The 14,234-nt window shown below is 38.7% G+C and overlaps 2 protein-coding genes across 2 annotated transcripts in view; one reads left to right on the top strand and one right to left on the bottom strand.

Annotated features, from left to right (window-relative positions):
- The window catches only part of dap3 (death associated protein 3), a 118,168-nt gene extending 113,821 nt beyond the window's left edge, over positions 1 to 4,347 (bottom strand). The window contains exons 1-2 of the mRNA XM_039767316.1: positions 4,181 to 4,347; positions 3,369 to 3,415 (exon numbers count right to left, since the gene is read on the bottom strand). Of these exons, the coding sequence (XP_039623250.1) occupies positions 3,369 to 3,413 (45 nt within the window). The 5' untranslated portion in view covers positions 3,414 to 3,415; positions 4,181 to 4,347. The remainder of the gene's footprint in view (positions 1 to 3,368; positions 3,416 to 4,180) is intronic.
- Positions 4,348 to 4,407: 60 nt separating this feature from the next.
- The window catches only part of ash1l (ash1 (absent, small, or homeotic)-like (Drosophila)), a 282,409-nt gene continuing 272,582 nt past the window's right edge, over positions 4,408 to 14,234 (top strand). The window contains 1 exon segment of the mRNA XM_039767304.1: positions 4,408 to 5,350. The gene's annotated coding sequence lies outside the window, so the exon portion shown is untranslated.

Raw genomic sequence — 14,234 nt, 5'->3', positions numbered from 1 at the left:
TCCACTATATATATATATATATATATATATATATATATATCCTTTGGGGTGCGAGCAGGTGTTGCTGGGGTGCCAGAATCAATTGAGGAAGAAAAATTAAAAACCTTATTTGTACAAAATCTTAATTTATCTATCCATTCCTAAATAATTAAATGGGCAGGCTATTTCATATCAGTGCAATACGCTGCTTGTTAAAACGGATGACTCCTAATCTTACGTGCACTTAGTGCTGCGTGGGTATTATGAACTATCGTATTTGTTCAAGTTCTATTAAAATTTTAAATATAAGTAATTATTATTTGGTCGACAGAAATATGTTTAGTAGGAATGAAAGTTAAATATAATCATCATTGCATAAATTTTTCTTCATCATAGAAATTTAAAGACTAAATCGAACTGCCTGATGGGCTCATCAGGCAGTACACACTCACTGCACCCACTCTCGCGAATCGAACCTCAGACGTCAGCGCTAAAGGCGAAGCCTCTTATGTTGCGCTAGGGCAGTGCTTCTCAAATAGTGGGGCTCCGTCAAGGGGGGCGCGTTTGACCTCGGGGAACATGCTTTTTTATACTTGTACTTATAAAAATTTTATAGACAAATGATACTATTTATAGTTGCGCGGGGGGCCGCGAGATGTTTTCTTCTTCCTAGGTGGGGCATGACAGAAAATAATTGAGAAGCACTGCGCTAGGGTGTGTGGTTCATTTATTTGACAGTTATGTAGATCGGGGTGTGTGTGTATATATATATATATATATATATATATATATTTTGAGAATGCAACGTATAGTTTTGTCCAGGATGAAAGCAATGTTGCCTCAAATCAATGGCAACCTTTTGTAGGGTGTGTCCCTGAGACATATTAATTGTCATCGCGAAGCAGAGCCTTACTGGAAATTTGAGGCATTTCAATTTAAATGGAAGATCAGGGGGTATAACGGTGATGCCAGGAATACATTCAGAGTGTGGCGCTCTGCTGTTTTTTTGTGAGGGCTTTGCCTTTTATTAGTATATATATATATATATATATATATATATATATATATATATATATATATATAGTGGTGGACGGCCGGAACACCTCTTCTGGATATGGTCCAGGAAACAGGCATGGATTGAACAGTACCAACCCGGGACGCTAGATGGCAGCCCCCCTGGGTGGCAGTGGTGCCACGGATTCCCACAGGACTCCATGGGAGATGGAGTTCTCTACGACCCTGTTGGGATATATATATATATATATATATATATATATATATATATATATTTTATATATATTAAATAATTAATTGTACATGGTTACATTCAATTCAGGAACTTCATCTTTATTAAATTAAAAATATTAGTGGTCTTGTTTTACTAAACTGGACACCAGCTATATAATTCATGTGTGTATGGTGTCCAGTTTTCTAAAACAAGACCACTAATATTTTTAATTTATTAAAGAGGAAGTTACTGAAATAAATACAACAATGTGTTTGACCCTCTTTAAACCCCAACTAAAGTATTAGTAATGCTTTCTGCAATATCTTTAAAGGACTACTCCACCCATAAATTATATATATTTCTTTTTTTTTTATGTAATTTAACCTATCTACTTTGTAGTGATGGCCGTGAAAATATTTTAATCTCATGTTTTCATGCAGAATGAGCCAAAAGAAGTTTATCATATAATAAAACTTAATGGACACCAATTCTGTATAACGGCAAATGATGTAAAAATACATAACTAAATAAATATTAAGGAAAAAAGAAACTCATGTAAATCATGTCACTTAATGCACATATCTGTTATCCATTCATATATGCAAAATTCATGCATTCTTTGTTAAAATACTATTAATACTGGGCAGCATGGTGATGTAGTCCCAGATCCTCCCTGTGTGGGGTTTGCATGTTCTCTCCGTGCCTGTAATGGTTACCCTCCAGGTGCTATGTCTTCCTCCAATAGTTCAAAGACAAAAAGGTTAGGTGGACTGGCATCACTAAACCTGCCCCAGTTTGTGTGGTGTGTGTAACTGTGCTCACCCTGCAATGGTCTGGCATCCTGCCTTAGGAATCCTTCATGCCTTGCAGCCTGTACTTACTAGGATAGGCTCCAGTCTCCCAAAATGCTACTCAGGATTAATATGGCTTTTATGATATGGTCTTAATACTTAATTCCAGAAAACTCAAATACACAATAAACAAGAAAGATGCATTCAAACAATACTGTATGTTTGAATTGAAGATCAACCTCTCTCCCTCTTTGATTTCTCAAGAGTCCTGTCTTCAGTTCAAATGTACAGTATTATGGAATGTGTTATTCCCATTTATCTTGTACTCAAGAGTTATTTTTGCAACAAATGCATGCATTTTGCAGGTTTACAGCATACTGGATATGTGGATCATGCAACACAAGTTAAATTAAGTTTTTTTTTTTTTTGTTATTTTCATGGACATTTTTTACCTTGTTTGACACGGGAAACAATGTTCTATTTTGATGTACGCTGTTTTGTCTTGTTCTGCATAAAAACATGTGATTGATATTTTTTCTCAGACCACACTACAAACTACATGGGGTAATATATAAAAAAGAAAAAAATCTTATTTTTGGTGAATAAGTCTTTTAAAGATGTTGCAGAAAGCATTAGTGACAATTCATTTGGAGTTTATAGAGGGTCACACACAGTTTTATTTATTTCAGGAGCTTCAACTAATAAATAAAAGCTTGATGTGTGTGTGTGTGTGTTTGTTCCTACACACCCTTGGTCCAAGTTCAAAATATTTTGCACACATATCCCACTTTCTTAGGAAGACACACTAGACTATCCAAGATTTTGACCCTGGATGTACCAGTTGTCCTTTTTACCACAGCAAGTTTTATTGACTGTATCATTCCCTGGATTTTGATCCCTGAAATAAATTAATTTGTCTCTAGAACAGTACACTTTAAAAAACAGCATTTATAGAAGGTAGACAGTTCCGTCCTTAAAATTATTTATACAGGCAATGCTAGGTGTTGCTGCTGGTCTTCAATAAAATAAAAACATTAGTAGTCTTGCTTTTAGGAAGCTATACAGCAGCTATTTAATGTGACTGAATTTTGTTCTCAGCCACCATGAAAAACTACATTAGGTAAGCAACATATAAAAAAATACATTTTTGGGTGGAATATTCCTCAAACTTGAATTGATGTATAATATTTTTAAAGATACAAAATATAAAAACTTTTTTGTGGACATACAAAATATAAATTGTATAAATAAAATATGCAGTATTTATGCAAATGTATGTCAAGCAAATTACCAACTTTACCAATTATATTTTAATCATGTCTGTTAAAACTCGGAACAGAACACCGACCGGATTTACAAAAGACTCTTACCATCTGACAGACTGAGAAATGTTTTGTGAAATTCTTCACAGCCATACCTGCAAAAGGACAAATAATGATAATTAAATTTAAATTTGGTTACACATTAGTAATCAAAACGTTTTGCCACCTTCCGATTAAATCTTTGCATTCTTCTGCAATAGTTTCTGCTACAACCCATCCATTTGATGAAATGAATTATTTTAAGCCAAGTGTATGTAAAAAAAAAAAAAAAAAAAGAACTACACTAATACAAATAACTACTAATACAAACAACAGTATCGGATATACTGCATATAAATAAACTATCAAGAGATATGTGGGAGGGTGGCAGCACAGAGTTCAGAGGCTGAACAGGGTCACTATTAGGCGGAACGCACCCCGACAACATTGACAATACTGCCAGCTAAATGTGGCGAAAATCTGGGATATACCACCCAATTAAAGTACGTATGGCAAGCTGGGTCCATCAGCGAGCCAGTCAACCGAAGCTTACGAGCAAGTCTCTGCCAACGACACTGAATTGGATTATGTACACGTGAAACGAAGTTTATGAGAAAGTCTCTGCCAACGTCACTGAACTGGAATTATGTACATGTGAAAACATTAATAGGACATGTACACTTTCAAGTAATGCCACATATATAGTAGAAGTGTCTAGTGTCTATCCGATGACATTTGTGGCTCATATAATCTTGGCAATTTGCACGTATTACATGAGAAACGTACGTGGTTATTCATTTTAATAAAAAGCATTCCTGTGCACCAAGGACTAAACCTAAACTGATCATTGCTATTAACGTATGCAAACACTTCAGATTTACCTCAGTTATTAAAATCTGGCTGCAAAATCGTGTTCCTCGTTGATTCCGAAATAGTTTATGTACCGATTTGACTCCTCACCCTTGAAAAATCAACACTCACGATACAACGCCACAGGACGCAGACATATTTGCGGTGGGCTGAAGGAGGGCTTGCATGTCAAAGTGTATCAGTCATGCGCACTCCCGCAATTGACGCCCCGCCCTTTCTGTGTTCAGAGTATCGTTGAAAAGCCTGAACGGCTTAGCTACGTGTTGAACAAATAACAATTAAAGTAGTCTCCTTACGTTCGCTATCGTCCAATTGCTTTTCATAGACCACTGTCTAAAATGATAACGATCCCCACCATAAAAAGATTCTCCGCCGCCCCTTTCCCACAGCCTTACATTATAGACAACACAACAGAAAATTCCCGAAAGGCATCTTGGGAATGTCAGATTCCATTTTTCTGAAATGTATGTATTTACATAACTGTATGTAATAATTGGTTCTTGACGGCAAATTCCCTTCTGGTTACGTTTTTCTACCAGGTTCTGGAGAGCTGTCGGCGGTGCCGTTTCTGGTGTGGACTGGAGCGCGAGCCTGGACCGGTTCGGCTCGGCTCGACGATGGCAGACACCAGCGGCGGCGGTTAGCAATCGCGGTGAGAGCGAGTTCCATTTCGGGGTAGCTCCTGTAAGCGCCGCCATTTTGTTGCTCCGCTTTCATGGATTTTCGTTTATTATTTTTTTTTATCGGAGTACAAAAAAAAAAAAGCTCTACGAGAAGAAGCGCGCCTCGGGATCCATAGAGCCTCGGATTGACTGCAAGCAGAAACGTACAAAAATGCTGTTATAAATGCTGTATTTTCGCTAGGGAGTAAATCTGAATGTGCCTGACAGTTTTCTGTTTTGCCTCCTTGAATCTGGACTGATACCATATAGTTTTTAGTTTACATTATTATTATTATTGCTGCATTATTGTCATTCCGAAGGACGCATTCGCGGGTTGCGTATGTACAACGCTGACCGCGAACCTGGCGAAATAAAAATATCTACGTGGATTATTTGGTTTGGACAACTATATATTCTCATCTTCGCAGAATATATTTTCTACTCATCTGGTAGACTCGGTTTCACACAGAAGCAAGGCAGCTCCAAATATGTAATGCGAAGATCGAGAATGAACACTGGGTAAGTAAAATCACATTTTCTAGTCGATTTCGCCATGTCGTTATTATTTTAATAGTTCTGCTTTAGGTGCACAGCCTTCGGAAGCGTGCCACCATCCGATCCTTCCCTTCCTCCTGTTTTACAGGGTTTATTTGGACTGCTTGTTTTTTACCTTTCGTGTAAGGTTAAATCGAGATGACGGAGGAGGGGGCTACAAAGTTATCAAACAGTAAATCGCAATATTGTAAGAAAACGTAAATTTTTCTATACACTTGGGGGATATGAGATTTTTTTCCCTCAATGCCACAGATTTTGCTCACCAAAGATTAGCATAAATCTCGTTTGGGCTTTGCCGTGACGTGGACATCATTTCGGGGGAGAGAGAGCAAAAATGAAAGAAAAACGCTGGTTTGTTTAGGTTGTCTCGGATTAGGTGTTAGTCTTGGCACATTTTTTTTTCATCCTGGACGAGGAATGTCGCATGTTTATTTTTACGCTTTTAGAAGATGGGGGATTGTTAGTAATCGCAACACTGCTATTTGTGGACGTCATGTAGCAGATGGGTTGATTTAAGCAGGGGGATGCTTTTCGCAGTAGACGAAAATGGTCAAATGAAAGCTTTAATGCGAAGGGCTTTGAATCACTTGTTTATTCCAGCATTCTGGCCGTTTAGAATCGGGGCTGCTAGTGTCACTTGTAAAAAGGTCATATTTGACAGCGGAATCATTGCACTGCAATGGATGCCGTCCTAGTCATTCCCATGACTGTAGTAAGCCTGGACCCATTCGCATTTAAAATTTTTAGGTATATTCTTATACTGAGTCTGTTTACGTGACATTTGAGATATCCATGTATTTGTGCACTGTTGAGGAATTCGCACTTAACATTACATGGCTAGCTAGGTACAACATTGCAATATACGGTCTTTCTTGTGCTTAGGCAGATACCAGTGAAAACAATCGTGCGACCTGGAATCACTCGGTTTTTGATAGATTGCATTTTCACGTTTTCCCCATTCGGATGCGTGTGGGGGTGGGAGGCAAATCCGTGTCAACCGTTTATGTGGAACACTATGCATCCTGTGACAGAGGCTGTCACTTAAAATAGTACGTAGGAGGGCACTGTGATGCCGTGCTGGGGTGTTGAGTATTGCCGATTCCTTTTTTAGGTTGTCGTCAGAGGTTGCTGTGATTCGACAGACTGGAGCGCATATAAAGAAAGAAGAAACACAAAGTCGTCATTTTGTTTTGCTCTGCTGACAGCAGATGGGCATGGTGCAAAATGCCATTTTGTAAATGTGTCTAAAATAGTGAACGTCACAAGCGGAGTGAAGGCTATTCAATCAAGATAAGACCACTCACAAACGGCACGGCATGTTGGTGTGATTTAACCAGAGTCCATCTCAATCTGTAGCGTTGTTTTTCTGTTAAGATGCGTTCCATCGTATCCACCGTTGTGTAGCTTCAAGAAAAAAACGGTTTCTATTGAAGTATTGGACATGCCTGTTGTAATCTCATAAAAGCCCCGCTAAACGATTAAATCAGTAAGTCATCCGAGATTAGTAAGTGGCCCCTATGACAAGAAACGGACTGCCAACAGATACCAGTACTTCATTTCTCTTTTGCAGGCTATTAGCATTCACGTTTAGTGGTGCAGTGGTTTGTGGCAGTTCCTTTCTCCCAAAATTCAAAGGGTAAAATCTGGCCATTCATTGACAAGTTTATGCCTAAATAGATTTTTCTTAGTGTTCGTCAGTTTCCAAGAGATGTGCAGTTTATGCTGACTGGAGGCACTAAATTGGCCCTGCACGAATATATGTGCCTAAAGTTAGTTCTTACATTTTTTTAGTTTCTGATTTGGTTTAAGCACATTTGATAATACTTTCTTTATAGAACCTTTAACACCCTCTGATCATCACTGGGTAGAAGTCTCTAAACATGTCATGGCTATACAGACTTGAATAGGTTTATTGGTACCCCCAATGAAAAAGAAAACCCACAATTGTCTCTGAAATAACTTGAAACTGACAAAAGTGATGGCACCCATCATTGTTTATTCCATATTTAACAAAAATCAGACTTAGCTTTAGAGTTTTGATTTAACATATTTCAAATAATAACAGAAATGAAAATGACAGTGGCAAAAATTATGGGCCCATTAACCTTATATATTGTTGCACAATCTTTAGAGGCAGTCACTGGAAACAAGTGATTTTTGTAGCTCTCAATGAGACTTTTGCACCTGTCAACAGGTAGTTTGGCCCATTCTTCCTAAGCAAACTGCTTTAGCTGTGTCAGGTTTGAAGTGTGCCTTCTTTAAACTGCATGTTTTAGTTAATTCCATAGGATTTAAATCAGGGTACATAGAAGGCCACTTCAGAATAGTAAAGTGTTTTGTGCTTAACCATCCTTTGGTGCGTTTAGATGTGTGTTTTGGGTCATTATCCTGTTCATAGGATCCGTGACCTGCGACTGAGACAAAACTTTCTGACACTGGACAATATATTTCACTGCAGGATGTCTTTATAGTCTTGAGATTTAATTGTTCTCTGCACAGACTCAAGGCAACTAGTTCCAGACACAGCAAAGCATACCCAAAACATAACCAAGCCCTTTCCATGTTTCACAGTGGGTATATTGTCCTCTTCTTTCAAAGCTTCATTTTTTTCACTTGTGGATATACAGCTGATGTGACTTGTCAAGAAACTCCAGTTCTGTCTCATCTGTCCAAAGAACATTCTCCCAGAAGCGTTATGGCTTATAAATATTCATTTTAGCATATTCTAGCCTGGCATTTGTATGTTTTCTTACAACAGTGGAGTCCTCCTCAGTCTTCTTCCATTGAGCTGTTACTCAAAAAGTGACGTATGGTGCGATCAGATACTGATGGATTTTGAACTTGGAGTTCAGCTTGTGTCTCTTTGGAAGCTGTCCTTGGATTTTTGACTATCGCATTTGCTAGCCTTTAACCCATTCTGAGGTCGATTTACCTTTTGGGGCTGTGTCCAGGGGGGTTGGCTAATATCCCATGTACCTTAAACCTCTTAATAATATTTGCAACTGTTGTCACAAAAACATCAAGCTGCTTGGAGGTGGAGCATTTCATTCCCCACTTTAATAGTGACCGTGTCCCTCATATAGTGTCCCAGTTTGGACACCCGTTGGAGTCCGGATGAGCAGCCCTGTAGAGGTCGCTGTTAGATGATAGAGGGCGCTGCCGAGGGAGGACCTCCCTGGCTTTCTCATTACCCAGAAGTACTTCCAACTGGCTATGTCACGTTACCTCAATAAAGGAGACAATGCTGCCTTGTCAGGGTGAGTTTGAACTGGCTGCAGAAATAGGCAACACTCTACTGGAGGAGTAGCAGTAAGGTGTAGAGAGGGGGAGAGAAAGTAGAAGTGCAGTGTTTACTTGTTATACAAAAGGTATTTTGTAATACACACCCCTTTTATTTGAATTCAGCACTATTGGTGCATTTGTGTTTGGGGTTCAGTGGCGCCACCTAGCCTTCACAAGGTATAAATTTGAAATTTACATTACACCCACCAAAATTCGTGGGGGTTACGTTCCTAGAGCACCCGCAAATTGTGAAAACGGCAACTTTTGGATGTGGTTAAAAAAATGCCTTTTAAATGCCTATTTTTATAGTTTAAACCCTAAATACAGTATGCCCCCAAAGCACTTTAATTTTGTTGCAAACTTAGCTTAATACATCAATACATTATCTAAAAAATTACCTTAATACATTACCTAAAAACAGAATGTAAAGGTAAATCCGTATACTGTTATACTGTTCAGTACTGTACTGCTATGTCTCCCACGGTGCTAGAACGTAAAATACCGATGTTACTGCTATATGTACTGTAATTCATGCAAGCGTATTTTGTTTGGTATGCACTGTCGTTTTCTTTGGTATAAGTAGAGTAAATACATAATAATTTGATTTAATTAAAATACAGTAAAATGTACGGGTACTCACCAATGATGAATGATATTGATAATAAAGATGAAATAGCTGTGCAGTACGATGCAGAGGATTTAAAACTCCTCGGGTGGCGCCTCTTCTTCAGGCACTTCATGCTGAGTCGTATCTTTGGACAGGTCGTCTTCTGGTGGGGTTTCATGCTGGCATTTCTTTATAGGTTTCAGGAACATTGTGATGGGAAGTTGCTGTCATTGTTTCTTCATGGTGGCAAGGAGCGTTTTATGTCTGTATGGCAACACCGATGCCATTATTAACTGTGAGAGCCTGAACCATATAGGGATCCCATGATTCAAAACAATCAGACCATCCCATACTGGCTTGAAAATCTTCAAGCTCCGGTGCTGTTGATGGTCCTGTTTGCAGTTCTTCAGTACCTTATACATTGTCTCCTGTAGCGAACTGCTGGTACAATTTCCATGCTTTCTCACAGATGATGTTACTGTCCGAGGGGATATTTTTCTTCCTGCAGTCGGTGATCCACAATACCAAGGCAGATTCCATCCAGATGATATTTTTATTCCTTATGTTCGTATCCTTTTTGGCAGTATCACAGAAACTTACAGATGCGGTACTCCGGATAGCTGCCTCGTTCTTCTTTATGTAGCATACAGTGCTTTCATTAATGCCATAGTGGCGTGCTACTGCAGCATAACTTTTTAGTTCCCGGAGCAGATCCAGTAGTTAAACCTACTGAGACATGTCACAGGGCAACACTCAATCAGCAGCAAGGAGAAATGAATAACCCTCTCTGATTGGCTACTTTCACCATTACAAACCGTGTTTCCCTCAGCAGTGGTAAGCCCACTCAGCTGGAGACACATCACAGGGCAGCAATCAATCGGCAACAAGGAGAAATGAATAACGCTCTCGGATTGGCTACTTTCACCATTCCAAACCATGTTTCTCTTAGCGGTTGCTACCTGTTCTACAGCACCGTATTGCCACAAAAAAGGCATAAAAAATTGCAGATGATATTTTTGCCTTCCACTAACAAATAATAGTTCGGTTCTAAGGAAAAATCCGCAAATGACTGAGTCCGTGAACCCCGAACCGTGACTTCACGGGGGTCTACTGTTTTTATCATTCAATCACTTTTCATCAGACATACAGCACTTTTTCAATGAGATGTAAGGGTACCAACACATTTGTCCAGGCTTGTGGCTTTGCAGTTTGTTTTATTTTCATATTTTCTAGTAGCTTAGTAAAATGTTGAAGGAAGAAGAGCCTTTCAATATAGGGCTAAATAACAGGCTGGCAGAATGCAATTCTGATACTGTTCTAACAATGTACACATAGTTGTAAAATATTACCCAATCCCAAAAATTGTTTTGGGGCCTAACTACATTTGAATTATTTGTGAGGTTTAATGCCTGCATGATCTGAAATGATGTGTTGGGCAAAATCTTCTTGCCAGAAAGAGTGTGCGATCACAAGATTATAGTGAGAGAGATGATGGAGGGAGTAATGATTTTTGGTGTTTTCTTTTTAGTTTTGTTTGCTAATACATAGATTATACTGTACCTTTTAATAAGGGTTAGATACATATTAGGGTTATGTAGTACAAAAAATGTAACATTAATAATATGCATTTTGGGAAGCTCACAAAATACAGTTTTAGCATTCATTTTTAATTATCATGGCCATGTTGCCAAACTAGAATTTAGTCCTCTGTGACTCTGAGTTGAATTAAGCAAATTAGTTATTTTTAATGCTCATACTGAATTTATCTTCAGAAAAGAGCTTACAATAACAAGTTGTGTTTTATTCTAGAACTAGTATTTAAAGTGGTAAGGACTCCAGAATGAGCAAAGATAGCACACTTGAAAAATGTTTTATGAACTGTAACAACTTCCCAGTGCTGAGAAGAAGTTATTTATAAACAACAGTTCTTAAATTTCTCCCACGATTCATATTCATTGAAAAAGTGTTACGTTTTAAACTAAAGCAAGAAATAACACATTACACTTATATAGTGTGTATATGAATTTGTAAGTAGTTTTTAAAGCATACAGGCATCTTTTCCTATCAAACCATAACATGGCATAGGTAAACTAGAATGCATTATGTACTAGTGGTAAATAAAAGGATACACAGAATCCCAAGAGGTAACGGTATCATTATAAACGGAGTGTCCTGTTAACAGTTTGCAGCAAAAAAGTTGTAACAGGTGGCAAGCACATAACCTGTATCTTTATCTAAAGGTGGAGTTGTACTTTGCAAGCTGTTGCTCAGAGGATGCATGCACTGATAACACTAAACATCACATGCAGTAATGACCTCTTACTATTATAATGAAAACAATCTAATTTATTTGTTTCAATTATGAAACCTTTAGAGGTTTGCTTTGGTCCACTTTATAGTAAAGAAATATTAGCAGTAATATTATATCTTTCAGTCTTTGGCAGAAAATATAGAAACAGATAAAAAGAAGACTAAGAGTTGTGTTTTGTTTGATAGATAGATAGATAGATAGATACTTTATTAATCCCAAGGGGAAATTCACATAATCCAGCAGTAGTATACTGATACAAAGAAACATTAAATTAAATAGTAATAAAAATGAAAAAATTAAAATAAAATTAATGTTAGCATTTACTCCCCCGGGTGGAATTGAAGAGTCGCATAGTGTGGGGAGGAACGATCTCCTCAGTCTGTCAGTGGAGCAGGACAGTGACAAAAGTCTGTCACTGAAGCTACTCCTCTGCCTGGAGATGACACTGTTAAGTGGATGCAGTGGATTATTCATGATTGACAGGAGTTTGCTTAGTGCCCGTCTCTCTGCCACAGATGTTAAACTGTCCAACTTTAATCCTACGATAGAGCCTGCCTTCTTAACAAGTTTGTCCAGGCGTGAGGCATCTTTCATCTTTATACTGCCACCCCAGCACACCACCGTGTAGAAGAGGGCACTCGCCACAACCGTCTGGTAGAACATCTGCAGCATCTTACTGCAGATGTTGAAGGATGCCAACCTTCTCAGAAAGTATAGTCTGCTCTGACCTTTCTTACATAGAGCATCAGTATTGGGAGTCCAGTCCAATTTGTCATCCAGCTGCACTCCCAGATATTTAAAGGTCTGCACCCTCTGCACACAGTCACCTCTGATGATCACAGGGTCCATGAGGGGCCTGGGCCTCCTAAAATCCACCACCAGCTCCTTGGTCTTGCTGGTGTTAAAGTGTAAGTGGTTTGAGTCGCACCATTTTAAAGTCCTTGATTAACTTTCTGTACTCCTCCTCCTGCCCTGACCTGATGCAGCCCACAATAGCAGTGTCATCAGTGAACTTTTGCACGTGGCAGGACTCCGAGTCATATTGGAAGTCTGATGTATATAGATTGAACAGGACCAGAGAAAGTACAGTCCCCTGCGGCGCCCCTGTATTGCTGCACACAATGTCAGACCTGCAGTTCCCAAGACGCACATATTGAGGTCTGTCTGTAAGAGAGTCCACAATCCACAGGCCCTGTTGTCCAACTAAGTTTTGAGTTTTCAAGAATGATTTCACTCACTGGTACTTCTTTTTTTCCATTGACTGCATACAGTTCCTAGATGCGTGATTGCAAGTCACAAGCCAATTTTCCATGGGAAATATGTGATTTTACACTTTTTCTTCGTTTACATTGCTTTATGTGCATGTAGAAGGCAAATTTTGCCCTTGTGCGAGTATTAACCTATCTTGACTGTTAGACAGCAAAAGTAGTAGCAGCACATCTACAAAGATGAGATGCATGGCAAGTGTTTCAGTTTTTGTATTTATAATTCAAATATAAAATATTTGTTTATCTTTTTGTTGAAAATGGAAATCTAGCCATCAAAGGTCCAACATTTTGTATTGGGAGTCGCATGTCATAATTGTAACTGCGCTGTTTCGTATCTCTTATTGCTACATGGAAACATCACATTTTTTTGTCCTGCACTTTCAAACATTTAATGTGTGTTTTTTTTTAATTTATACTGGAACATTGATCTGTGAATTATTGTGCACTCAATTAGCTGTATGTGTTGACTTTTTCTAATACAGTGCAATGTGTCTATAATTTTATTTAAACAATAATGACGTGTTGCATGTTAATACATGCAAATAAGAATTTTCATTGTACTTTCACAGATGACAATACTGATTCTATAAGCTTATCTCATAAGTGTCAGGTGCACTTGGTTGAGTGTATAGTTTGTAAAATGGAAAAAAATAACACCATGGTATTTTTGAAGTTAACTTACGTTGTGTTTGTTAAGTGAAGCTTTGTGTAATACTTTATTAAAATAAATAAATGAGTAAATAAATAACTAAATCAGATGAGTAAGTAGAGATTTTTTTCATAGATGTTTTGATATTTTCTGTTTGTTCAGAGTTGCCACCATTAATGCCTGTTGTGTCAAGAACTTGGTTATCTCCATTCTGTTTAAAAAAAAATATGAGTATAGTAATTTTTCTCAGCCATAACTAGTGTGGACACCAGGGGGCATAGAACTCCTCAAACCCCGGACACAACTGACACAGAGGCCAAGTTCAGCACACAAGATATGTTTATTCACGTGGGGAACGCTTTTGTCTTGTTCCCCACATTATCACAGTTCCCAAGCATAATATAGTACAGCACTCTTTCTTTCCTTCCTTCCTTCCTTCTCTCTTCCTTGTTCCACCTCCACTCCTCACCTGGCAAGCTTCGTCCACTTCCTCCCGACTGTGGCTCCTCGAATGGAGTGAGGCAGCTCCTTTTATTCTGCTTCTGGGAGTGCTGCAGGTGGCTCATCAGTGTTACCTGGAATCACCCACAGGTGTGGTGGAAATACAGTATAGGGTTCCGCAACTCCCACTGGTGGCCCCCATGGAATCCAGCAGGGCTCTGCCAAACTCCAACTCCCAGTGTGCCCTGCGGGAATCCACAGTGCCACAGCCTCTCAGGAGGACTGCCCTC

The sequence above is a fragment of the Polypterus senegalus genome, chromosome 1 (assembly GCF_016835505.1).
Source record: "Polypterus senegalus isolate Bchr_013 chromosome 1, ASM1683550v1, whole genome shotgun sequence".
NCBI lineage: Eukaryota > Metazoa > Chordata > Cladistia > Polypteriformes > Polypteridae > Polypterus > Polypterus senegalus.
This window is presented reverse-complemented; position numbering and strand designations above follow the sequence as displayed.